The sequence below is a fragment of the Molossus molossus genome, unplaced genomic scaffold (assembly GCF_014108415.1).
Source record: "Molossus molossus isolate mMolMol1 unplaced genomic scaffold, mMolMol1.p scaffold_m16_p_18, whole genome shotgun sequence".
NCBI classification, from domain to species: Eukaryota; Metazoa; Chordata; class Mammalia; order Chiroptera; family Molossidae; genus Molossus; species Molossus molossus.
In genome coordinates this window covers 67,940,529-67,966,006 of record NW_023425353.1, presented here as the reverse complement: position 1 = coordinate 67,966,006, position 25,478 = coordinate 67,940,529, and the positions used below count along the sequence as shown (strand labels likewise).

At 50.6% G+C, this 25,478-nt stretch overlaps 1 protein-coding gene across 1 annotated transcript; it reads right to left on the bottom strand.

The window, feature by feature from the left end:
• Positions 1-23,969: 23,969 nt before the first annotated feature.
• Positions 23,970-24,704, bottom strand: LOC118632986 (keratin-associated protein 4-3-like). The gene has a single exon (XM_036266326.1). It carries the CDS (start codon positions 24,702-24,704, stop codon positions 23,970-23,972), a length of 735 nt encoding a protein of 244 aa, XP_036122219.1.
• Positions 24,705-25,478: the final 774 nt, after the last annotated feature.

Here is a 25,478-nt window from a genome sequence, read left to right as displayed (position 1 = left end):
TCTTATTTACTGCCTTCAGTGCCCCTACAGGGTAGGTGATACTACTTCCATTTAGATGAAGAAACAGGTTACAGAAGTTAAATAAGCTAGGAGATAGCAGAGCAGTACAGCATTAAAATGTCTAGTCTAATGATGGGTTCATAGTAGGTCTCAATAAACAGTCATTTCAGAGACTGGCTGTCCTCTTCCCCTCCTTACGTTCTTTCCCCAGTTCATCTGGTAGCGTTCAGGCTGTGGGTCTTCTCAAAGTGCCAGTTCTTCAGGCAGCTGACCTGGGCTTGTGGCTCTGACCACTCATGGGCGCTCAGTTCCAAAGGACCAGATACAGTCAAACAAAACACCAGACACCTGCACGTGCTTTGTCTCAGAACCAGCTGATCATCCCCAGAATGCCCTGAAGCACAGAGAGGAGCAAGCGCTTTGCCGTCACGGGACTGAGTTCTAGCAGGGGAGACAGAGAAGGCACGGCTGACGAGGAACGCAGACGAGCCCAGTGATATAACTGGGAGAGTAGCCGAGGGCCGTGGGAGCGTCTGGGTGGGGCGTCTGTTTGCCGGGGTACCACAAAGCATTACTAACTGGGGGGCAGAACTTGATGACCTCACAGCTCTGGAGGCCAGATGTCCAAGACCAAGGAGTCCTCAGGCTCCCTTCTGAGTCCGGGAGGGTCTGTCGCATGCCTCTGTCCTAGCTGGCGGGAGCCTCGGGCCTTTCTGGACTTGGAGAGGGCTCTCTCTGTCTCCCTCCATGCTGGTCTCGTGTTCAGCTTCCCCCTCCATGAGGGCAGGTCATATTGTATTAGGACCCACACGAGTGACCTCATCTTAACCTGACCATCAGCAAAGACCCAGTTTTCAAATCAGGTCACATTCACAGGTACTCGGTGTTGGGATTCGAACACCTTCACCCCCAAACAGAGGGCAAGGTTTAGAGTGTGTGCGGAAGGATGACCTGGACAGCCTGGGGGAGCGCACCAGGCTGTGTGCTGCTTGTGAGCACGTGGAGGCTGCACCTGCGCTCAGTGCTCTGCCCGTCCGTCAGCACGCGGCCCCACGAGTCCACGCAGACGCGCAGTGAGAGGAGCTCTGCCCGTCCGTCAGCACGCGGCCCCACGAGTCCACGCAGACGCGCAGTGGAGGAGCTCTGCACGTCTGTGTCAGCACGCGGCCAGCACGCGGCCCCACGAGTCCACGCAGACGCGCAGTGGAGGAGCTCTGCACGTCTGTGTCAGCACGCGGCCCCACGAGTCCACGCAGACGCGCAGTGGAGGAGCTCTGCACGTCTGTCAGCACACGGCCAGCACGCGGCCCCACGAGTCCACGCAGACGCGCAATGGAGGAGCTCTGCACGTCTGTCAGCACGCGGCCAGCACGCGGCCCCACGAGTCCACGCAGACGCGCAGTGGAGGAGCTCTGCCCGTCTGTCAGCACGCGGCCCCACGAGTCCACGCAGACGCGCAGTGGAGGAGCTCTGCCCGTCTTCAGCTGAGGCACCTCCAGCCGGTGGGTTACTTGAGGCTTTAGGCACATGAAGGTAAAGCTTGACTTCACATGCTTGTTTAGCTCCATCAGGGCTGAGCGAAGATGCTTTCTGCAGTGGTCGTGTGCCTGCCCTGTGCGTCGGGGTCAGGAGCCAAGGGCCACGCGTGCCTGCCTTGTGCATCGATGTCAGGAGCCACAGGCCACGCATGTCTGCCCTGTGCGTCGGGGTCAGGAGCCACGAGCCACGCGTGCCTGCCCTGTGCGTCAGGGTCAGGAGCCACGAGCCACGCGTGCCTGCTGAGTGCTTGACTTGTCAGTGACCGATGGGTTTCTCATACCATCTTGTTTTAATTAATAAATCTTTTAATGAATTTGAGTTTGAATATAATTAATTTAATGTAGCTGCACATGGCTAGCAGCTTGCGTGAGGGAGGGCACAGCAGTCTGTTACATGGGCACCTCCCTCTCTTCCCCACAGCCTCGCTCAGCTTCATCCCGTGGGTGCCGAGAAATCAAAGCCTCCAGCCCAGATGTGCTCTGGTCGTCTAGGACTACTTTCCTGCTCCAGCCAGTCTTGTTGGGGGAGCCACTGGCTGTGAAGGAGCATAGATATGACTCTGAGGGTTCTTGGCTGACACAGTTGACGCTGAGATTGTCTTACAATGACTTGTGACGTTGTTCAGTAGGACAGTGCTGTGGTGTTGTGTGCCTGAAGAGGCAGAGGAAGTAGGAAACATCGCTGCGTGAGTCCGCCGTGCCCGTGGCAGCAGTGTCGTCGGGGCGCGGTCTCCGGCGCTGGCGCCCCGCGGACTCTGCTGGACAGAGCTGGACAGAGCTGCGCGCCGAGCTGCAGTGGCCAACAGACCTCGGCTCCCCTTTCAGGGGCACGTTTTGAGTATTTTAATGACGTTTTCAGATGTTTTATGTTTTCTTTTTAAAAAATTCTTTGATAGCATTTATTATTGATGTTAACATTTTAACAAGATGAGGATATCAGCGCGCATTGTTTTTAAACTGACTTGACTTTTTTTTTACTTAACAGAGTCTTGGGACAACTTCTTATTTGAGTACATAGCTAAAGCCTGACTCTTAAGAGTTATTTTCAGCTTATTTTAAGTGTGTGGCTTTGCCTTGATTTCACACTCAAGTCTATTAGTAATCGCATTATCCTTTTACTTTTATTTATATAGCTGAAGGAAGCTAAAGTTGAAGATGTTTTCAAAATGTATACAGTAATAAAATACTTTACTCCAACGTCATTTCTGACATGAGCACAAACACATGTGCCTAAGCGAGGGAGCAGAGCCAGTCAAACGTGGAGGGCTGTGACCTGGGTCACCCTGAGGGCTTGGTGCTGCTGGTGGGGTGTCCCTGTAGGAGTGCACTGCGGCCTGGGCTGGGCTCTGAGTCCACACATGAACTTGAGGTCAGGATAACCTAGCACGCTGGCCTTAGGCTGGAATCTCCACAGACTAAATAACCAAGAGACATCAACTGTGTAGTACTATGTTCTGTTTTGTTTATGAGATTAAAGACTAAATGACCCCTTGCCCCTATAAAAGCTAACAATCACCGTGAATATATCTCAGTAATTAAATGTTTTAGTATGTGGTTCTTTTTTACTTCTAAAAGGAGCAGCGATGCATAGCAGTCAGTTTGGAAATTCTTTTCCAGTGCTTTACAACATTTCAATGCCCTCTGCGGAAGGAGGATTGATACGCTGCTCTGTCAAGTTTCCGTTATAAATGTATTTCATTGTGCTTAAGTTTTTAAAAGCCAGCCATTTCTTTCTGTGGTGCTTGTTAGAGCTAAATCTATGTTTCGTCAGATTAATCAGCCATCTCCTCACCATCATGTCCAGGAGGGAGGTGGTGAGGAGTGTGTGTGCCACTCAGTGCCACGTGTGCGTCTCCGGTTCCTTGGGAGGGGTTGCTCTCGGTGTTGTGGGTGCAGTGGGGAAACATGGGGAGGACCGGTCTCCACAGATCCTGATGACCTTGTGGTCTTGCACACAGAAGGGTTGCACGGGAGCATTGTCTGGCGTCAGCTTCTGGTTTCTGGCTGCTGCTCTGAGCGTATTTAGGTAGAACAGACCGCATTCAACTGGACCCTTTACATAATCCAGTAGTGATGAAAATGGGTTAGTGGGTCCTTCCTTTTCCCCGATGTGGCCAGTCTGCTGTTGTGAGCTGTTGAGGGGATGCTGCTGAGCGTGTTGGAGCAAGGACACATGCTGGCTGTGCTCGGGGCCAGGGGGCTGAGGGTGCAGACGATTGGTCAGCAGTGACAGTATCACTTTTGCTTTTTGTTTCCTGGGCCACCAAAGGACACAAACAGTGAGGCTCTATAACATAGCAACCCTAGTTTTTTCTGTAATTGGAAGTGTCAAAATGAAAAGGGCACATTCTGATATATTCACACCTTTGTTATGCAGTTTAGTCTTTTCTCTTCTTTTAGCAGTCTGTTCCTTCAGACATTTGGACATGCGTGAAGGCCCATAGCCCAAACATGTCAGATAATTAAAACTTTGGGGCGACTCACTTGGCTGCGGTCACTGAGAATGGGCGGGAACTGAAGTGTTCCATGAGAAAAGCTCAGTGAGAATGCGTCCTCTTCTATGGGGACTCGTGTCGCTTCGTCGTTTCTGTGTGAAGGAGTGGACGGCGCGGAGGGCGGAGTCCCAGCTTCCCTCTGCCCAGCCTCACCTGGGCTCCTCCCTCTCACTGCCCAAGGACCCGCCCTCCCCCACCTGGCCACATCTCAGGTGCGTCCTGCGGAGGTTTCTGATGTCTCCCTGATGTCTCACTCGTGGTATATATTTTGGTCACAAAATCTAGTTTCTATATTGTGCTGGGTCAAATTATTCTGTAAACAAGATTTCTGTTGCAAACTAATTATGAACCCTATCGAGATTTGAATATTGAAAGTAATTTTTATCTGATGTATATAGGTTGTTGTGATTTATTTTTTATATGTTTTTGTTGTTGTTGCTTATACCTATTTAGGTTTTGCTCAGGAAGCTACGTATGACCACACTGTATTTATTTGTTCTCTCTCATAGCACCTGAGCAACACTTGGATCTTAGTATCAGTCAATAAAAACTCACAGTAGATATTTCCATGGAGCAAACAGGAGTGGATTTTGTACCCGCATCTCCCCAGGCTTCATCTGTGAGACGCCACTGGAGATAGGTTGGCCCCGTGGAGAAGTCTGTGGCAACTGGGCAGTATTAGCACTGTGCAGAGATGCTTAGTCTCTTTCTGCTGAATGGAGTTGTGAATTATTTACATAACTATCATATAATGACGCACTGACTTCAAGACTGTAAAGTACTCTATTAATGTTTTAAGCATTTCTCTTTATTTTAACAAGTAAATTATTTAGGCAACGTTAAAATGTTTTATGCTTTGACTAATGAGTAGAGAAAGTATATATCATATCTTATTTTAATTGGCTGTTTACCTTATCCTGTGGAAATCACACATTTATTATTTCAGACGTAATTAACTATGCATAGTCCCTGATGGATAGGTATGCCATTTTTATACTTGACTTAGTCATTAAGACACATAGCTATGTGGATAATTGTTACTTGGGAAATGTCACTTTTCCTTCAACAAGGAGTTTTGTTTCCACCAAGAGGCAGGGCTGAATTTCTTTCATCTCTCTGTCCTCCATGATTCACTTGGCCCTACCTAAACAAGGCTTGTAATGGGTTTCTCATCACCCTGCGAGCTTAGTCCACAAACCCTCCTACAGCAGAGACCGGGACCCCAGCCATGCAGTGAGCCAGGGTGGCGGGAGGGCTTTGCAGGAGAGCAGGCTCCGAGCTGTGCCTCCAGGGAGCGTCCACAGACTCCTCCAGTCCCTCCATCCCGTCCACACAGGTGAGCCAGCCTTGACTGATTCAGACGGTCACCCTGATTCTCGGGGTTCTGTTGGTAGAGAATAAAGTGAAGGGCCACTCAGAGCTTTTCTTGATATTTGTATAGCCTGGGGGAGGTTTTATTTAGTTTATATGTTCCTCCCAAAATCATTGTGAAATGGACAGGACTGGGGTAATCTGTCTGCTAGATTCATACCAAAACCAGGTCTTCTAAGGCCACTTTCTAGCCCTAGGAAAATATACCCAGAAACATGGTTAATGTTCTTATTAAAGATGGACCGATAGGTACCGTGCAAGGATTGCACAGACAGCTGACAGGAGTTTGGGTCCAGTGGATCCTAGAGGTGTTTCCTGAAATCAGAGGTAAATTAAAATAAGTCCAATCTATGTCTGAAGTTTCTGGTTTTCTTCTTAGATGAAAAATGCCTTTCTCCTACCATAAAATACATGCCCCCCAAAACTATTATAATTAAATCTTAAATGCCCAAAGCAAGTAAAAGGAAAAAAAAAAAAAAAGACGTCTGAGTATAATATTATGGAAAGTGCTGGCAGTTGTAGTAAATTAAAGAAAATATGTATCTAACAATTTTCAGTTCAGTTTCTTAAAAAACTGCACAGTTGCACACCTTGGTTGAACATTTATGTGCAAACGAAGCCTGCACACAGATGTTTATAAACGTGTTACTCATTACTGCCAGCTCAGAAGCTCTCCAGATGTCCTGCAGTAGGTGAATCGGGTACGTGAACTGTGGTCCCTCCAGATAATGGAATAGTGACACTAAACAGAAATGAGGTATCAAGCCCTGAGAAGACATGGAGGAACCTTAAATGCATATTACTATGTGAAGAAGCCCATCTCAAAGGCTAGAGGCTGTATAATTCCAGCTGTGTGACATTTGGTGAAAGGAAAAACCAGGGAGAAACACAAATCTGTGATTGCAGCGGGGAGGGGAGAGGGATAAGCAGAGCAGAGGGTTTGAGGGCAGAGAAACTGCTCTGTATCATCCTGCCCCATACTATGGTACATGCTGTTCTGTTATACATTTGTCAGGCCATAGGATGCGCCTGCCACGAGGGAGCCCTGAGATAAACTGGACGCTGGGTGCTGGAGGGTCAGTGCGGTCCATCGTCGGAGCCGGGCGTCGTTCCGGTGCCGGGTTTCGGTACTAGGCGAGGCTGTGCGTGTGTGGGGATGGCGACTCCCATTTCTGCTCAGTTTTTCTGTGACCCCAAAAATCCTCTAAAAAATAAAATCTACTTAAAAGGAAAAAAGAATACTGTAGTTATTATCAAAGAGAACCTACAAGTTCTCTTTCATCCTCAGAGTAGAATCTAAATTTTGATTGCTTTCTGCCTTCTCTTACTTCTTTTATTTAATATGCATAAAATTACCAAATAAATATTTTATTGAATTAAAAATATATATATATAATGTTACCATTTAAGAGTAAAAATAGCCCTGGCCGGTTTGGCTCAGCGGTTAGAGTGTCGGCCTGTGGTCCAGAGAGACCCGGGTTCGGTTCCCGCTAAGGGCATGTACCTCGGTTGCCCTTTGTCCCTGGCCCTGTTTGGGTTGTGTGGGTGGCAGCCACTTGATGTGTCCCTTTCACGTCGATGTTTCTATGTCTCTCTCTTCCTCTCTCTCCCTCCTACTCTGTCTGAACAAAAAATGGAAAAATGTCCTCGGGTGAGGATTAAAAAAAATAAGAATAAAAAAAAAGTGGCTTTGAAAAACTACATCACATATCTTTCTTAAATGAGGTTACCATATATCAACATAGATTTGTGTATACTCACTTATAGTTTATAACATTTCTTCCTGTATATTCTTATGTCACCTTTATCATCCTTGGCTTATTTGTTTTCCCTATTTGGTTTGTCTTGAGATCATCTTTTTGTGCTGCTTATATTCATCTTATGTATATATATATAATGTTACCATTTAAGAGTAAAAATAGCCCTGGCCGGTTTGGCTCAGCGGTTAGAGCGTCGGCCTGTGGTCCAGAGAGACCCGGGTTCGGTTCCCGCTAAGGGCACGTACCTCGGTTGCCCTTTGTCCCTGGCCCTGTTTGGGTTGTGTGGGTGGCAGCCACTTGCTGTGTCCCTTTCACGTCGATGTTTCTATGTCTCTCTCTTCCTCTCTCTCCCTCCTACTCTGTCTGAACAAAAAATGGAAAAATGTCCTCGGGTGAGGATTAAAAAAAATAAGAATAAAAAAAAAGTGGCTTTGAAAAACTACATCACATATCTTTTTTAAATGAGGTTACCATATATCAACATAGATTTGTGTATACTCACTTATAGTTTATAACATTTCTTCCTGTACATTCTTATGTCACCTTTATCATCCTTGGCTTATTTGTTTTCCCTATTTGGTTTGTCTTGAGATCATCGTTTTGTACTGCTTATATTCATCTTATGTTGTGTCCCTTCATCTTCTAAAACCCGGTCATGGGTTTAGCAATAATACTGTTTTTCATAAAAAATGGTGGGTTTGGCTTCGTCTTTTATTGTTTTCTTCTTTCGTCTATTTTAATTTTATTTTCTTGTTTTTCTTTTTGAGATCAGTTCTTTATTCCCTATCCCTCTAAGAATGAACAAATTGAGCTATGAGTAGTCTGTGAATATAATTTAGCTCCTGCCCCTATATTTTGATAATATTGTTCTAAATTGCTATTTTTACTGGACTATATGATTTAAATTTGGAACCATTTTTGTATCTTCAATCACTTACATAAAGCTTGTAACTTTGTAACTTTTGAACAAATGTTTGATGAATAAGGCATTTCCAGCTTAGTCATTGTGTAAGTTCATATATACAAACACTTCTGGGACTTAGATACACTTACAAATAAAAATAAATACATAAATAAGATGCCAGTAGGGAAGAGAATTATTTTTTAAATAATAAAAAAATGTTGAAGTAGATAAATAATTTAATATTCAAAATCCCCCATACTTATGACATTATATACTTGTAACAGTTTTTTTTTTTAACCAAATTAATACCATATAACAAGGATATAAATCAGCAGTGGCCCACTTACTCCTGTAATATCTAAATAGAAGCTTAATTTTTAAATACCTTCCAGTATACATTGGAAGACATTCTACTTTCTTAAATCATTTTTTCATTTTCAATTATAGTTGACATACAGTATCATATTAGTTTCAGGTGTACACCACAGTGATTTGACATTATAAAACTTACTAAGTGATCATCCCCAAAACTGTTATACCCATCTGACTCCATGCATAGGTTTTAGAGTATTATTGACTATATTCCCTCTGGTGTACTTGACACCCCCATGACTATGCCATAACTACTAATTTGTACTTCTAGATCCCTTCACCTTTTTCACCCAGCCCCCCGACACCCCTCCCATCTGGGAACCATCACAATCTCTGTTTCTATGGTTCTTTTTCTGTTCTGCCTTCTCAAAATTCCTTCTCCTTTATACACGTCCATTCAGACAGTGTAGAGAGAGAGGAGAGACAGCAGCTGGGCTCTTGTATTACTTCATGAGAGATAAAGCCTCCCCGACCTCATTGCTTATGCACCAACCTAGCTCCTTCATGTCGCAGGTGAAGCCTTGGTCCCCAGAACGTTTCTAAGGCAGTGTTAATTCTTTCTAAGATGTTTCAAGCAATGTATACAGTCCCCCAGTGTCTGGTCATTTTTGCTACCAGTTATTTTCCCAAAAACTTGCATAATTATGTCTGTCTTAGATATTTTGGGGAGGTCAATATGTGTGTCTTTGTAACCTATAGTTATACTAGAAGCTCTGGTCTGTTGCTAACTTCACTCACCTACTGTTATCCCTGTAAACTAGGACTGAAGGTCCTTTCCAGAGTAAATAAAGTTTAGTGCCGACACTAAAGTCTGAGTGTCTGTGTTCAAATACAGGCACCATCGCTTGTAAGCTGTGAATTTGGGCAAGATGCTTGTCTCTCAATGCCTCAGTTATCTTGAATGAAAACGGCTGATAATGAGAAAACATACTTCATAGCATTGTTAAAGGTTTAACCATGAAAATACCTGAAGTTCTTTGAAAAGTGCCTGGGCACGTAGTAAGTGCTCAGTGCGTATTGTATATACTACCCTGTGCATTACGTCTAGTGCACCCAGTGAGGGACAGATGCCTGGGCACAGTGTGAATTGGTTTTATCTTTACTTTTTCTCTGTGATAGGAAGTAATTTGGCTATTTGTTTCAATCCTCACCTGAGGATATGTTTATTGACTTTGAGAAAGAGAGAGAGAAACATTGTTGTGAGAGGGAAATATTGATTGGTTACCTCCCACATGCACCCCAACTGGCGATCAAACCCACAACCTGGTATGTGTTGTGACTGGGGATCTAACCTGCAACCTTTTAGTGGAGGAATGAGGCTCCATCCAGCTGAGCCACTGGCCAGGGCAGCAGGTAGGCATTTTAAAGAGAGCAGTGACATGACTCGCCCTGACAGGGCCTCGAGGTGACCTGCTGGACGGACAGGAAACCAGAGAGCAGTCCTGGCCGCTTTGGCTCAGTGGTTGGAGCATCGGCCTGCGGACCAGAGAGTCCGGGTTCAGTTATCGCTAAGGGCCTGTACCAAAAAACCAGAGAGCAGCCAGGCTTCCGGCGCAGACGCCTGCTGAGAGGCTGCTGCGGTGAGCCGGAGCGCCGGCGTGCGTGCCTGGGGCCGTTCAGTGGTGCCGCCAGGAACTGGTCATGTCATGGCCGTGTCTTCAAGATGGAACTGACACCGGATGCAAGGTGTGCGAGGACGAACTGATGGGTGAGCACTCCAGTTTGTGGGGGTGGGACTGGGGAAATGAATGGTCATGATCCAACTTGGGGTGGGTGAGGGAGAAGCTCGAGAGCTGCAGAGGGTGGAGGTGAGCGGAGGTCCCGGTCAGTGAGTGTGGAGCCTGCGCTATCAGTTTGACTGAGCTGCAGCCTCCCATTAGCTGATTGAAAAGGAGGGATTATTACTTTATACCCACATCACATTGAAATTAGAGAGTGAGGTCGTTTCAAGTCTGGTGATGGGTGACGGGGGCCACGTGGGCTATGCCGGGAGCTGTCCATGGGCTCAGACTGGAGAGCCATTCATCAGAAATGACGAAGTCCAGTCTGCACGGACCCAGGGCCTCCTGGCCCTGCTCCCCGCCAGCCCGAAGGAGTCAGCAGAGCCGCGTGGCGGCGAGGGCAGGGCGGCTGGGCAGCCTCGCCGCGCAGCAGGGAGTGGACAGCGTCCAAATGCCTCAGAGTGACAGAGAATAAGTGCAGTGGGTCCTTCCGCAGGATACAGTGCGGGAGAGAGAATGAATGTCGCTCTACCCAGCTGGAAGAACAGATCAAAAGCCAGTGTTTGATGGAGAAACTCACGTGCTAGTTCCGTGTCTGCGTGTGGATGGGCTCCGCACGAGGAGAGGTGCGCCGCGCTGCATGTCTGGAGGAGCATGCGGATCTCAGGTCATGTGTGAAATTCTTTATATTTATTTTTTATTTTTTTCCTTTATTGCTTTTAGAGAGAGAGAGGAAGGACGAGGGAGAGAGAGAAAGAAACATCAATGAAGAGAATGTTGACTGGCCCCCTCCTGCACGCCCCCCACTGGGGATCAGGCTCACAGCCTGGGCATGTGCCCTGACCTGCAGTCGAACTGGTGACCTCCTGGTGCAGGGGTGGACTACTGAGCCACACCTCCCGGACAGTGTGTTACATTCTTTGTAGCGACCACCTGTGTGGATGAGGAGGCTGGATGAAGAGATAATAATTTCAAAATAATATGAAAAACTAATATTGCAGAGATGATTATTATGATTTCTCATGAACCTCAGAGTATCTGAGCTTAAAATGTTTTAAAAGTTCTTCGAAGAGCACACCTATTATCAGCATTCCAAAGCGTCAGTCTAGCATTATTTCTCTGATTACTCGCTGTCCTCTCGTTAAAAACCGCAGCAAAGGGAGCCTTCCGTTCTCCCTCCTTGCTGGTGGGAGCTGCTCTGTGAGCAGACTGGCTTTCAGTGACCTTCGTGCTGATCCCTGTTTACTCTCAGATCATCACTGATGTCTGACTGTTGCTCGTTAGCGCGTTGCCTCATGGAGCTGCCTAGAGCAGACCCTCCGAGGTCCCTTGAGTGGCAAAGTGGGGGAGCAACGACACTTGCTGTGTTACTGCTTAAGGTGCTGCGGCCCCTCACATTCTCAGATGGCAGCCTGTGCATCAAGTATTTTTATTAAATGATGTATACCTCCAAGTAATGTGCAAAACTAATACGTGAACAGGAGAAACTGAAGCAATCCCATGCAGTCTCATAGTGGCACCAAACTGGTTTTCTTTACCACCTTGACGTGTCATTTTCTATTTCCAGGGTACAGTAAACTAGGTACATTTTACTACCTTGGTGCTGGAGGAAATGTAGTTTTGCAGAATATTGATCACATCAGAGAACTGTCATGTAACACCCCTGGTAACCTCCAAAAGTGTGTTTCTTTCTAAACCCCTTGATTTGTGTTGTCTAGAGTGCGGCTTCCGTCCTCTGGCCTCTCAGCTTTGTGGCTGTCGGGATGTACTGTGAAGGTCTCCGCAAGCTGATTGATTAATACGATGATATAGTCTAGGTCAGAAACTGCCACAGTCTGATGTATTGACTCCACTATCAACGGAAACACTGAAATAACATTATGTAGAAAAACCCAAATAGATTTTTTAAATTGGTAGAAGGTGTTACTGAGAAACAATGAAGTGGGGGGAAGGGTTCCATTGAAGGAGCGTTCCTTCCATGGACCGGAGGGCACGCTGCAGCCAAGCAAGTGGGCAGTGTGGGCAGGCCCAGCCGCCTGCAAGAAGGCTCCAGGTGAGACAGGCACGCTGGCCCGAGGATGGCATCTGCTGGCGAGCTTCAGTTAGACGGACAGCTGAAAATCCACTTTGGGAATTTCGATGTCAGCCCGATTCTCCTGAAGTACTGGGGGAGGGGGACGTGTGTGGATGAGGTGGGGTGGCGCTTTCATGGGGGACTTTCAGGACATCCTGCTGACAGGACAGTGATGCTAAGCAGACCGGAAGTGTTCTCTGCTAGTCTCCACCCTGATTTCAGTGTTGATGACAAGAACTAAACATTCCTTCGAGGTCAAGAACATCTTTAACCAGAAAATTGTAGACTATCTCTATTTACCAGTCTTTCTCCTCAGATTTGACTGGAAACAGAAAAAACTAACCTAGTAAAATGTTTCTCCCTTCCTCCGACGATCCCAGGAAGGCCTGTGGCTCCAGCGCTCCCCATGTCACAGTGGTGGGCACTCAGAGCTGGAGGCTGGCTCAGCTCCGCCCTCAGTTCCTGCTTCCGCAGGGGCACACGTGGAGCGAGTACGTGCGTCTAGGCTAATTTGTGCAGAGGTGCTGTCGAGCTGGAGGTCTGTTGCCCAAAGAAATAGATGCGCAAGCAGTACGTGCCCCAGAAACCACAGACGTGCTGCGGGTAGAGGAGTGCGAAGCGGGGTCTGCACGTCACCAGGCTCAGCCCGCAGCCCAGCCCGCCAGCGCTGGAGCCGGGGGGGTCCCCGGGAGCAGCTCCGTCCCACTGGTCTGCACTGCTGGGTCTGGATCCTGCGCCTCTCTCAGGCCCCTCCTCTGGTGCTGCCTGTGCTCCTCTCGAGACCTCAGGTGAGCAGAGTCGGGAATTCCACCAGGAACACGAGAAACACACAGTACGTAGTGTTTCTGCTCGTTGCTCCACTTTTTCTGTCTTTGGTTTTTTTGATGGTCAGTTTCTTATACAAATAAGTGACGTGGATTTAACTGGGAAAGGTTTTCCCATGACAGAGCAGCCATAGTTTGTCCACAGATAGCGTTGATGGCGGCCCGGGATACATTCAGTCTCTTGTCACGAAGGGCATGTTAGCGCCCCTCCAGACCTGCCGTCTGCAGGGCGTGAGGCAGCCCTCCGTCCCGTAGTGGCTGGGTGGTCGCCTCAGTCCCTAAAGGGACTCTGTGTGTGCCTATGTGTGTTCCTAGTTTCCATGACTGTTTTGCATACAGCTATGAATTCCATGACTACAGCTTTTGACTTGGGGAGAAACTCTTATACTTTATGGGTATCAGAGTTGAAATATGGTGTTAGGAAAGAAGGTTATATAACTTTCTTTTGGCTGACAAAATAAATTATCACAAACTTGGTGACAAAAACAACATGAATTCATTGTCTCATAATTCAGGCAACCAGAAGCCTTAAATCAAGACATCACAGGACCATGTTCGTTCTGTGACCTCCAGGGAAGACGTTGTTCTTGGCCTGTTCCAGCTTCCAGTGGCTGGCGCAGGTTCTTCCTCAGTCCATCTCTGCCCCTGTGGTTCCTTTGTTTCCTCCTCTTCTGTCTGGTTTCTTCTCTTCTGCTCTAACTCTCTGTCTTGGGTTTAGGCCTGCTCAGATAATGCAGGATGAAGGCCTCATCTCAATTCTTAACCTAAATCCATCTACAAATACCTTTATTGAAATAAGGAAGGTAACATTCACAGGTGCTAAAAATTAGGACATGGACATATGTTTGGGGGGGGGGTGGTCATACTTCATTTCAGTATAGTCTGCTACTCTCTGGCCCCCAAATATTCACATTCATTCTATCTGCAAAACACATTCAGCCCATCCAAACATCCTCAAAATCTCGGCCCATGAAAGTATCCACTGTAAGTCCAAAATCTCATCTAAGCATCATCAGCTCAAAATTCCCAAATCTCATCATCTGCATCATCTAAATAAGGGATGACTGAGACCTTGATTATGATCCCTTCTGGGTCATTGGTGAACCAGTGAAATTAAAATATCAATGACCTGCTCCCGGAACACAGTTGTGGAGTAGTCACTCCAACCCTACAGGAAAGAGTGCTGGGAGGAAGAAAGCAGTTGCCAGCCACAAGTAAGTTTGAAATTCAGCAAAGTAAATTCCGTTAGGTTTCAAGGCCTGAGCTCATTTCTCTGAGACTCAGACTCTACCCTCTGGGTCCACAGCTCTGCCAGCCTCTGTGCCTGCTGCAGAAACTCTGCCCTCGGAACCACTCTTTATTTTATTGACAGGTATCACATGTCCGTAGCCAGGTAGCTCTGCTACCCATTTCCTGCCTGCAGATACCCCAAAACCCAGTAGACTTTTTCCATTGCATTTCATCGCTGTCTCTTTCAATTCATGCTGGAATTGACTCTGCTGATAAATACTCTCAGAAACCTCGTGGGACTGCCGTGTATGTCAGCAGGGTCCACACCACTGGGGAAGAGGGTCCTCCGCAGACCTTTCCTGGGTGACCTCATCTCTATCCCTGATAAATACTCTCAGAAACCTCGTGGGACTGCTGCGGATGTCAGCAGGGTCCACACCACTGGAGAAGAGGGTCCTCCGCAGACCTTTCCCGGGTGACCGCATCTCTATCCCTGATAAATACTCTCAGAAACCTCGCGGGACTGCCGTGTATGTCAGCAGGGTCCACACCACTGGGGAAGAGGACCCTCCGCAGACCTTTCCCGGGTGACCGCATCTCTGTCCCTGATAAATACTCTCAGAAACCTCGTGGGACTGCTGCGGATGTCAGCAGGGTCCACACCACTGGGGAAGAGGACCCTCCGCAGACCTTTCCCGGGTGACCGCATCTCTGTCCCTGATAAATACTCTCAGAAACCTCGTGGGACTGCTGCGGATGTCAGCAGGGTCCACACCACTGGGGAAGAGGACCCTCCGCAGACCTTTCCCGGGTGACCGCATCTCTGTCCCTGATAAATACTCTCAGAAACCTCGTGGGACTGCTGCGGATGTCAGCAGGGTCCACACCACTGGAGAAGAGGGTCCTCCGCAGATCTTTCCTGGGTGACCTCTTCTCTATCCCTGGTAAATACTCTCAGAAATCTCATGGGACTGCTGCGGATGTCAGCAGGGTCCACACCACTGGGGAAGAGGGTCCTCCGCAGATCTTTCCTGGGTGACCTCTTCTCTATCCCTGGTAAATACTCTCAGAAATCTCATGGGACTGCTGCGGATGTCAGCAGGGTCCACACCACTGGGGAAGAGGACCCTCCGCAGACCTTTCCCGGGTGACCGCATCTCTGTCCCTGATAAATACTCTCAGAAACCTCGTGGGACTGCTGCGGATGTCAGCAGGGTCCACACCACTGGGGAAGAGGGTCCTCCGCAGACCTTTCCTGGGTGACCGCATCTCTATCCCTGATAAATACTCTCAGAAACCTCGTGGGACTGCTGCGGATGTCAGCAGGGTCCACACCACTGGGGAAGAGGGTCCTCCGCAGACCTTTCCTGGGTGACCGCATCTCTATCCCTGATAAATACTCTCAGAAACCTTGTGGGACTGCTGCGGATGTCAGCAGGGTCCACACCACTGGGGAAGAGGGTCCTCCGCAGACCTTTCCTGGGTGACCGCATCTCTATCCCTGATAAATACTCTCAGAAACCTCGTGGGACTGCTGCGGATGTCAGCAGGGTCCACACCACTGGAGAAGAGGACCCTCCGCAGACCTTTCCTGGGTGACCGCATCTCTATCCCTGATAAATACTCTCAGAAACCTTGTGGGACTGCTGCGGATGTCAGCAGGGTCCACACCACTGGGGAAGAGGGTCCTCCGCAGACCTTTCCTGGGTGACCGCATCTCTATCCCTGATAAATACTCTCAGAAACCTCGTGGGACTGCTGTGGATGTCAGCAGGGTCCACACCACTGGAGAAGAGGACCCTCCGCAGATCTTTCCTGGGTGACCTCATCTCTGTCCCTGGCTGCTTTTTTTTTTATCCTCACCCGAGGACATTTTTCCGTTTTTTGCTCAGATAGAGTGGGGAAGGAGAGAGAGAGAGAGAGAAACATCGACATGAAAGGGACACATCAAGTGGTTGCCACCCACATGACCCAACCAGGGCCGGGGACAAACTGCAACCGAGGTACGTGCCCTTAGCGGGAACCGAACCCGGGTCTCTCTGGACCGCAGGCCGATGCTCTGCCACTGAGCCAAACCGGCCAGGGCTGTCCCTGGCTTCTGATGAGATGGTTGAGTGAATCCACGAGTCCGTTGTATGCCTAATGTCCTTACTAGAAGGTGGTCAGTCACCACCTTGGGCAGCCTTTCCGAAACATGCTTTCCCAAGGGTCTGAGGAGCAGAGGGCCGTCCCCTCGTGACGTCAGGTCTGGGTCCTCCTTCCTGTCAGCTCCACCCACCGTGGGTCTCTTTCCACTTACATTTCACTGCAAACAGGAGAGGAAAACAGGCCACATCATCACCATCTTTCCCAGAAGTCCCCTGGCTTCAGTATACAGATGCATCGCTCACTAGTTCTGCTTTTTGCAACACCGTAGAGTAAACTTCTGGGGAGTTGTTTGCACTCTACAGTAAGGTTGCCTTTCCTCCAGCCACAGTGCTTCTGCTGTCTGAGCCCTCACTAGCCACCCCTCAGTGCCACTGCCTGCCAGCCTGCTCCCCAGGCCGCTGCCCCTGCGATGGCAGACACACCCTCTGCCACGCCCCGTCTCACCAGAGCCTCCAGAGCCCCTGCAGCACGTGCTGCTGCCAGCAGTCTCTTCAAGGCCACCCGGTCCTTGTAGGAGGACCTTGTTCTCACGTCCCTCTGCTCTCGCCGCCCGATTCCAGGGACACTCGCACATCGGTCCCGGCAGCACCCGTGTCCCAGGACCAGGAGTGCGTTCACTCCCTCCTGCTGCTGCTGGTCCCAGCAGAGCCCGTGTCCCAGGACCAGGAGTGCGTTCACTCCCTCCTGCTCCTGCTGGTCCCAGCAGCACCCGTGTCCCAGGACCAGGAGTGCGTTCACTCCCTCCTGCTGCTGCTGGTCCCAGCAGAGCCCGTGTCCCAGGACCAGGAGTGCGTTCACTCCCTCCTGCTGCTGCTGGTCCCAGCAGAGCCCGCGTCCCAGGACCAGGAGTGCGTTCACTCCCTCCTGCTCCTGCTGGTCCCAGCAGCACCCGTGTCCCAGGACCAGGAGTGCGTTCACTCCCTCCTGCTCCTGCTGGTCCCAGCAGCACCCGTGTCCCAGGACCAGGAGTGCGTTCACTCCCTCCTGCTGCTGCTGGTCCCAGCAGAGCCCGCGTCCCAGGACCAGGAGTGCGTTCACTCCCTCCTGCTCCTGCTGGTCCCAGCAGCACCCGTGTCCCAGGACCAGGAGTGCGTTCACTCCCTCCTGCTGCTGCTGGTCCCAGCAGCACCCGTGTCCCAGGACCAGGAGTGCGTTCACTCCCTCCTGCTCCTCCTGCTGGTCCCAGCAGCACCCGTGTCCCAGGACCAGGAGTGTGTTCACTCCCTCCTCCTGCTGGTCCCAGCAGCACCCGTGTCCCAGGACCAGGAGTGTGTTCACTCCCTCCTCCTGCTGCTGGTGGTAGCAGCACACTTGGTGATTTAAAGCACATAGCCCTCGATCAAGGTGCAGCAGGGCCACCCACCATCCTGCTGGGGAATCTGGGGAGAATCTCCTCACTTCCTTAGCTCTGGAATGGCCCAGCACCCCAAAGCCCTCCAGTCTCTGCCATCCGATCGCGTGCCCAGTCCTGGGCTGTCTGTGATTTTCCTGCCTCTCCCCGATCTTTATGTGTTCCCTTGGAGAGTCCCTTGTCCTGGGTTTAGGGTCTAACTGGATAATCCAGGATGATCTCATCTCAGGATTAGATTAACTTCTTAATATAAATACATCTGTCAAGGATCTCTTCCCAAATAAGATCATATTTATGGGTTCTAAGGATCAGGACAAGGACGCACCGCAGAGGTCAAGGGAAGTACCAAGGGGAGTGGAGTTTTTGCCCTGACATGATTGGGCTCTGAATGTATGGAATTTCTTGGAAATTTGGTCGTCGTTTTTTTTTTTTTTTATCCTCACCCGAGGATATTTTTCCATTTTTTGTACAGATAGAGTGGGAGGGAGAGAGAGAGAGAAACCTCGACGTGAAGGGACACATCGAGTGGCTGCCACCCGCACGACCAACCAGGGCCGGGGACAAACTGCAACCGAAGTACGTGCCCCTAGCGGGAACCAAACCTGGGTCTCTCCGGACCGCAGGCCGACGCTCTAACCGCTGAGCCAAACTGGCCAGCGCGATTTTGGTCGTTGTTTGATGAGGAAAGATGCTAAAGGAAAAAATGGGACATGAGTAAAATACAGACACCATGTGCCTAGTCCAGGTCACCTGAAGTTCTGGATGAGTCAAAGCATTGTGTTAACGCTCCCACTAGATCTGATATTTTGGGTAAGAAAAGACCACGGTCACCTTTGTGCTTCCGGAAGCTGCCCGATTCCTGGCGGACGATGGCACACGTCATGCTCGCCGTCCCGGCTCAGGTGCCAGTCAGCAGTGCGGCTGGACCACGGCCTCGGCGGTGGCGGTCTCCTTCCTGCCTCCTCCGTCGGGAGCAGGGCCCAGCTGCCCTTGTTACAAAGCTCTGTGCCTCCAGGGGTTCTTTTATCCTTTTATAATTCACCTAATTGCTGGAACCAGGTCTCCTCTCATACAAAGCATCTGGAAAAGTTTAGATCTTCCGAGACAGCCCTGGCCAGTTCCCGCTAAGGTCATGTACCTCGGTTGCAGTTTGTCCCCGGCCCTGGTTTTAGTGCGGGTGGCAGCCACTCGATATGTCCCTTTATGTTGATGTTTCTCTCTCTCCCTTCCTCTCTCTCCCTCCTGTTCTGTCTGAACAAAAACTGAAAAAATGTCCTTGGGTAAGGAATATATATATATATATAAATCTTCTGAGATAATTTCTGAAGCAGTAATGTTTTTCTTAGAACGTCTAAGGATGAAAACAACAAATCTTGCCTCTTTCCCCCAGCAAGCCCAGCTCACATCTCCCTTTACCTGCTTCGTGTGCTCTCTCCCAGGGGCCTTCCCCGACCGTCGTCTGTTTCCAAAATGCTCCTCCCTCCCTTTTCTTTTTGCATGAGTGAGTGTACCTAGGTAAGTTTTCACATACTCAGCCGAATCTGATGGTTCTGTCAGCTCCCCTCCCCCTCCCAAACACATGTCCAATTTGGGCCCCTGTGATGTGCAGTGTTAATGTTTTATATTTCTCCATTGATGTAGTAATTAACAAAACTGTACTTGTATGATGATCTGATATGACTAAATCACCGGAATCAGGGCAGAGACTTCGTAGCTCACCACTGGGCCCAGGTGCTGAGCACAGTGTCCACACAGCCGCTCCTGTGCGTCCTGTCACATCTGAGGTGCACACTGGGCGGCAGGGAGGAGGAGCGGAGCTGGGAGCAGACGAGTGCAGGTGGGAGAAGTGGGTCCTGGAGAGGCCAGGACCAGGGCGGACAGGCCGGCAAGGGTGGCCTCTGCCCTCTGGACGGGTGGCTGGAGTCCAGGTGACCGCAGAAGACTGTGGAAGGCACTGGGGCCTGCACAGCTCAGAGGATCTTCCCGAGTTGTCTTTGCGACGTATAATGAATGGGATGAACTGGTGTTTGTCTCCAGGGCTGTCTGGGACCAGACGGAACTGCAGCTACATAGGGAGGGAGCGGAGACCACGGACTTGGGGCCATGGAGCGGGGGGTGGGACCCTGAGGCCGCGGCGTCTGTGCAGGTCCTCAGCACGCCGACGCTCGCTCGGCCGCGCCACCCTGAATGCAGGAAGCGCTGCGTGTGGCCTGCTCAGCGGCGGGGAGTGTGGGGCAGCCCCTCGCCCCCGGCCGAGCTCTGACGTGGAGACGCAGTGTACAGGGCGAGCACATGTGCAGCCTGGACCCGAGGCAGGCGGAGCCGGCCTCCTGTGCTGTGACTGCCCCGCCCACCGCCTCTCCGGAGCAGCTTGCGGATGCATGTGGCTGAACCGTGTGACGTGACCACTTTTGTGGTCAAAATGGTCAAATTTGAGCAATTTCTTGTTCAGCTAATAAAAATTGGGCCTTTGATAAGTCATTTATACTTCTCACATTCATAGGTAGTGGTGTGATCACTTTTAATAAAAGAATAAATAGAAATCACAAATATGAAGGTAAGAATAGGGAAAGATGTGTTTCATCCTATTCGAGACTCACTGTTATGATCAGTTAGACCCAAAACTTCCCAAGACCTGGCTTTCGAAGTCCATGCTGGTTGACACCCGAGACATAACCCATGGTGCTCGCCACCTGGGACTGGGGGCTCCTGAAAGATACCAAAGCTGATTGTTGGAAGAATCTGAAAGTTCAGTACACAGAAGATATGTCAAGTCTTATCGCCAAGTGCAAGAATTAAAGACGCCCAGGGAAGGGCACGCTGTGGAGAAGGTCAGTGTGGAGAAGGGAAGAAGCGCTTCTCACCTTCGGACTCAGCCACGTCAGTACTTTGGTGTAGCTGTGACTCTGAATACAGGGCCCTTCCCAGGACAGAGTGAGCGGAGTGGAAGAGCAGAGTCACAAGGTGCCAGCGACGCAGCCGAAGCCGCTGTGCTCACACAGGCCCCCGGCAGCCGGTTGTGTTCCCCAGCTGGGCACGTGCAGGAGAGACCTGTCTGCCCGCGTGGCAGCCTCCGTGTGTCGGTCCTGTGGGACCAGCACAGAGCCTGGTCTCCGCTCCCGTTAGCACTGCGGACACGAAACGTGCACACGTTTTCTGATTGACAGCCCAGTTTTGCATACATATCCTGACTAATGGAATGGAAATCACAGTACATGAATCAGTTACAGTTGTTCAGTTGTCTGTTTTGTAAAGTGAGGACAGTGTGAATTATGTACGGCTTGATTGTGGCCGTGGCGCGGTGTCTGAGCTGACAGGCCCGCGTCGGAAAGTGCAAGTTTGGAGAGGATTCTCCTGCACCGCACGGCCCGCCCACGTGCGCGCCTGGCTGCTGCTCAGGGACCTGCTGGGCCTTGGTTAGTATCTCAATGTGTTCGTACTTGCCTCGGACACGGTTACTTAGGACTGTGGGTCTTCAGCTAGTGCGACAGGCTGCATCGACTGGCACTAACCAGGCTGACGCACGCTCTCCCTGTACGCTCTTCCCTCACCCCAACAACTATCTGAAGAGAAAAAGGGAAGCGGTTTTGTTTATTTAATGGCCAGTGAGATGCCTCAAATATTCCCTTTCAACCTCGTCCAAATCCGTGGACACTGGCATATTGGATGCGGTGATCTTAAGGAGACCAAAGGGAGTTGACAGCTTGTAATTCTCAGGTGTCTGTCTGCCCGTGCCACCCGTGAGAGCCAGGCGTGCGCAGAGGTGCGTGCACACAGGTCGGAGAGCCGGCTCCCAGGGAGGGGGAGCTGTGGAGAGGCAGGCGCAGCCTTAGTCCCCTGCAGAGTCCCCAGATGCTACACTGGGCAGACCTTCCTGGAGCAGGAGCGGGCGGACTGATGTGGGCCTGTGGTGAGGTCTCTGCAGTTTCCTGCACCCGAGACTCTGACATGTCTGCTGGAGGGCAGCTCCACCTCGTGCAGTCAAGTCCCCTTGCAGGGCGTCTTTCTGAATGAGTGTCATGACAAATGTTTTTTGGTTTTGCAGATTTTCTAAACTCAGTACTGTGTTTATTTAATTGAAATAAACAAAATATCATTTAATGATCAACTAGAGCAGCAGTCTTCAACTGGTGTGCCCCAAGAATTTTTTAAAACGTGCGATAGCTGGCTATTCAGTGAGGGCACTGCCCTCCCCTCCCGGAGACAGTCAGTTTGAACGAGTGACACAGCACACAGCATCTGGTGCCAACGGATCAACATCGCACCTGCTTTCTGGGTGTGCCGCAGAGTTCTGGTAATTAGTGTGCCCTGAGATGGAAAGAGTGAAAATCACTGAGCTAGAGTGTGGAAGTTTTTTCCAAAAGAAAAGAGGAATGAGGGAGGGAGGAAAGAGAAATAGAAGGGAGAAATAAACAACAGTATGGGGATACCTCTTGAAGACCTGGTGCCTCATCTGTTCATCAGCGTGTCTGAGTGTGCACAGCTTCAGCTCCTGAATGCCGCCTCACCTGTGTGCCGCCTCACCTGCTGTGTGCCCCCTCACCTGCTGTGTGCCACCTCACCTGTGTGCCGCCTCACCTGCTGTGTGCCGCCTCACCTGCTGTGTGCCCCCTCACCTGCTGTGTGCCCCCTCACCTGTGTGCCGCCTCCCCTGCTGTGTGCCGCCTCCCCTGTGTGCCGCCTCCCCTGTGTGCCGCCTCACCTCCTGTGCCGCCTCACCTGCTGTGTGCCGCCTCACTCACCTCCTGTGCCGCCTCCCCTGCTGTGTGCCGCCTCACCTGTGTGCCACCTCACCTGCTGTGTGCCCCCTCACCTGCTGTGTGCCGCCTCACCTGCTGTGTGCCCCCTCACCTGTGTGCCGCCTCACCTGTGTGCCACCTCACCTGCTGTGTGCCCCCTCACCTGCTGTGTGCCGCCTCACCTGCTGTGTGCCCCCTCACCTGTGTGCCGCCTCACCTGCTGTGTGCCGCCTCACCTGTGTGCCACCTCACCTGCTGTGTGCCGCCTCACCTGCTGTGTGCTGCCTCACCTGTGTGCCACCTCACCTGCTGTGTGCTGCCTCACCTGTGTGCTGCCTCACCTGCTGTGTGCCGCCTCACCTGCTGTGTGCCCCCTCACCTGTGTGCCGCCTCACCTCCTGTGCTGCCTCACCTGCTGTGTGCCACTTCACCCCCAGGGACCCAGCTCCTGACAGCTACACGAAGGGGTCAGGTGTAAGTGTCTCCGGGGTCCTTGAAACTCAAACATCACTTCATGTGTGGGTTCAACTTTCTACTATTTCGTTCAAGTTGAGTCTTCTGATTTCTTGCGTCATTGTGATGACTTATTAGGGATGTCAGGGACATCAATTTACCATAATATTTTCCTAAGCACAGTAATTGATACTGTGAATTGATATTTACGTAGCATTTCATTCCTGGGTATAACCAAGCATAGTTCTACGCATCGCGATTGGCTCGGTCATAACGGAGCCCCCCACTGAAGTGTCGTTCCAGTTCCGCATGCCTGTCACCCAGCGCTACGCTGACACGGTGGTGCCCTTGTCCCCAGTAAGAAATCACAAGCAGCCTCAGCAGTCTTTGTTTTTGTGAATACTGCTTTTTAAACTTGAAATAAATTAGAAAAGAGTATTTTCCTCATTTGAGGCAAAAGGGTGAAATACAATGCCACTTTTAAAAAATTGATGAGATACTTTGGGACTTACTGATTTATATTTAGTTGTCTAGCATATAACAAAATTCCTTCTAAAAATCTTCAGAGATGTGTTGCTGTCTGCACACAATTTGCTGCTGTCCATAGGAAAGAGTATTTTTCTATGTTCACAGGGATGCACAGTTTGCCACTTTCTAAGTGAGCTGTACTGCTGCACTGATGTAATCAGAAAGGTCCGGTGGCTACTTTGGGTTTTCATAATTCAGTACCTAAAATAAATAACCAGATAGATTATAACTAGCAAAAATATTTGCCATCCATATAGAAAACTATATTTATTTTTGAAAATTAGTATTCAACATTAAATATTCATATGGGACTATATAAATCATGGTGGGCCAACAGTCAGGAAAGTATCATATAGACCATTGATTTAAAACGTCTGTGAGCAAACAATTTCGATGTATTACCAAATCCTAGTACATGCAACGCATCGGAACAGTCTCCCTGGGCGTCCCCGCTCCGGCAGTCACAGGCCAGCGCGCAGCGCGTAGACACTCTGAGCGGAGCTGTGCAGACGGTGCGCAGAGCAGCCCTGGGGGTCGAGCGGGTCTCCGCAGTCACAGGCCAGCCCGCAGCGCGTGGACACTCTGAGCGAGCTGTGCAGACAGAGCACAGAGCAGCCCTGGGGGTCGAGCGGGTCTCCGCAGTCACAGGCCAGCCCGCAGCACGTGGACACTCTGAGCGAGCTGTGCAGACAGTGCGCAGAGCAGCCCTGGGGGTCGAGCGGGTCTCCGCAGTCACAGGCCAGCCCGCAGCACGTGGACACTCTGAGCGAGCTGTGCAGACAGAGCACAGAGCAGCCCTTGAGGTCGAGCGGGTCTCCGCAGTCACAGGCCAGCCCGCAGCGCGTGGACACTCTGAGCGAGCTGTGCAGACAGTGCGCAGAGCAGCCCTTGGGGTCGAGCGGGTCTCCGCAGTCACAGGCCAGCCCGCAGCACGTGGACACTCTGAGCGAGCTGTGCAGACAGAGCACAGAGCAGCCCTTGGGGTCGAGCGGGTCTCCGCAGTCACAGGCCAGCCCGCAGCGCGTGGACACTCTGAGCGAGCTGTGCAGACAGTGCGCAGAGCAGCCCTTGGGGTCGAGCGGGTCTCCGCAGTCACAGGCCAGCCCGCAGCGCGTGGACACTGAGCGGAGCTGTGCAGACAGTGCACAGAGCAGCCCTTGGGGTCGAGCGGGTCTCACGAGTGGGGCTCCTCCCATGTGCCGGCGCACCGGGAGCTCGGCCTCCCTTTCGTAATGGTTTTTTCTCCCCAAGTTGAGTTGCATTTCTTTTTGAAGGCATGAGCGAAGATGAAATTCTGATGGGGGTGGAGGTGGAAATTACTTAAAATACATTTATTATCCTCTTAGTTATTTTCAGCTTATTTCTGTTACTGTAAATGTAAATTATAAAATAGCTTTGTTTTTTGTTGACTACTTTGTATACATTATTGACGTCGTATCTGTTTGCAGGTGAATTTTCCTCGTGTTCAAAAGCATCTGTTGATGCAGGCGGCAGTCATCACTCATCCGCCCACTCGTGCCGTCGTCATTCCGTGCGTCTCTGAGCATTGGCTGTGCTCCAGGGAAGCACGTGCTATGGAGAGACAGGGGTGAGCTCAGCAGTCAGAGCTTATTCTCGTGGAATTTACACTCCAGTGACAGAGTCAGAAAGCACATGGGTATCAGGAGGTGATCGGTTGTATCAGTAACAATACCGCAGGGTCAGCGCGGACAGCACCGTGGAGCGGGAAGGCCGTGTTTACAGGAGCCAAGAGGAGGCTCTTCCAACGAGACAGTATTTGAAAGGGGCCCAGAATGAAGTGAGGGAACAAGCTGGGGCCTGGGGCCTGTGGCCAGAGCCTTGAAATGCTGCCGAGCGGCACGAGCGCTCTGGGGCCCAGGCTGGCCGCAAGGGGAGTCAGTGGGCACGGGCGCTGCGGAGAGAAATGCTGCCGAGCGGCACGAGCGCTCTGGGGCCCAGGCTGGCCGCAA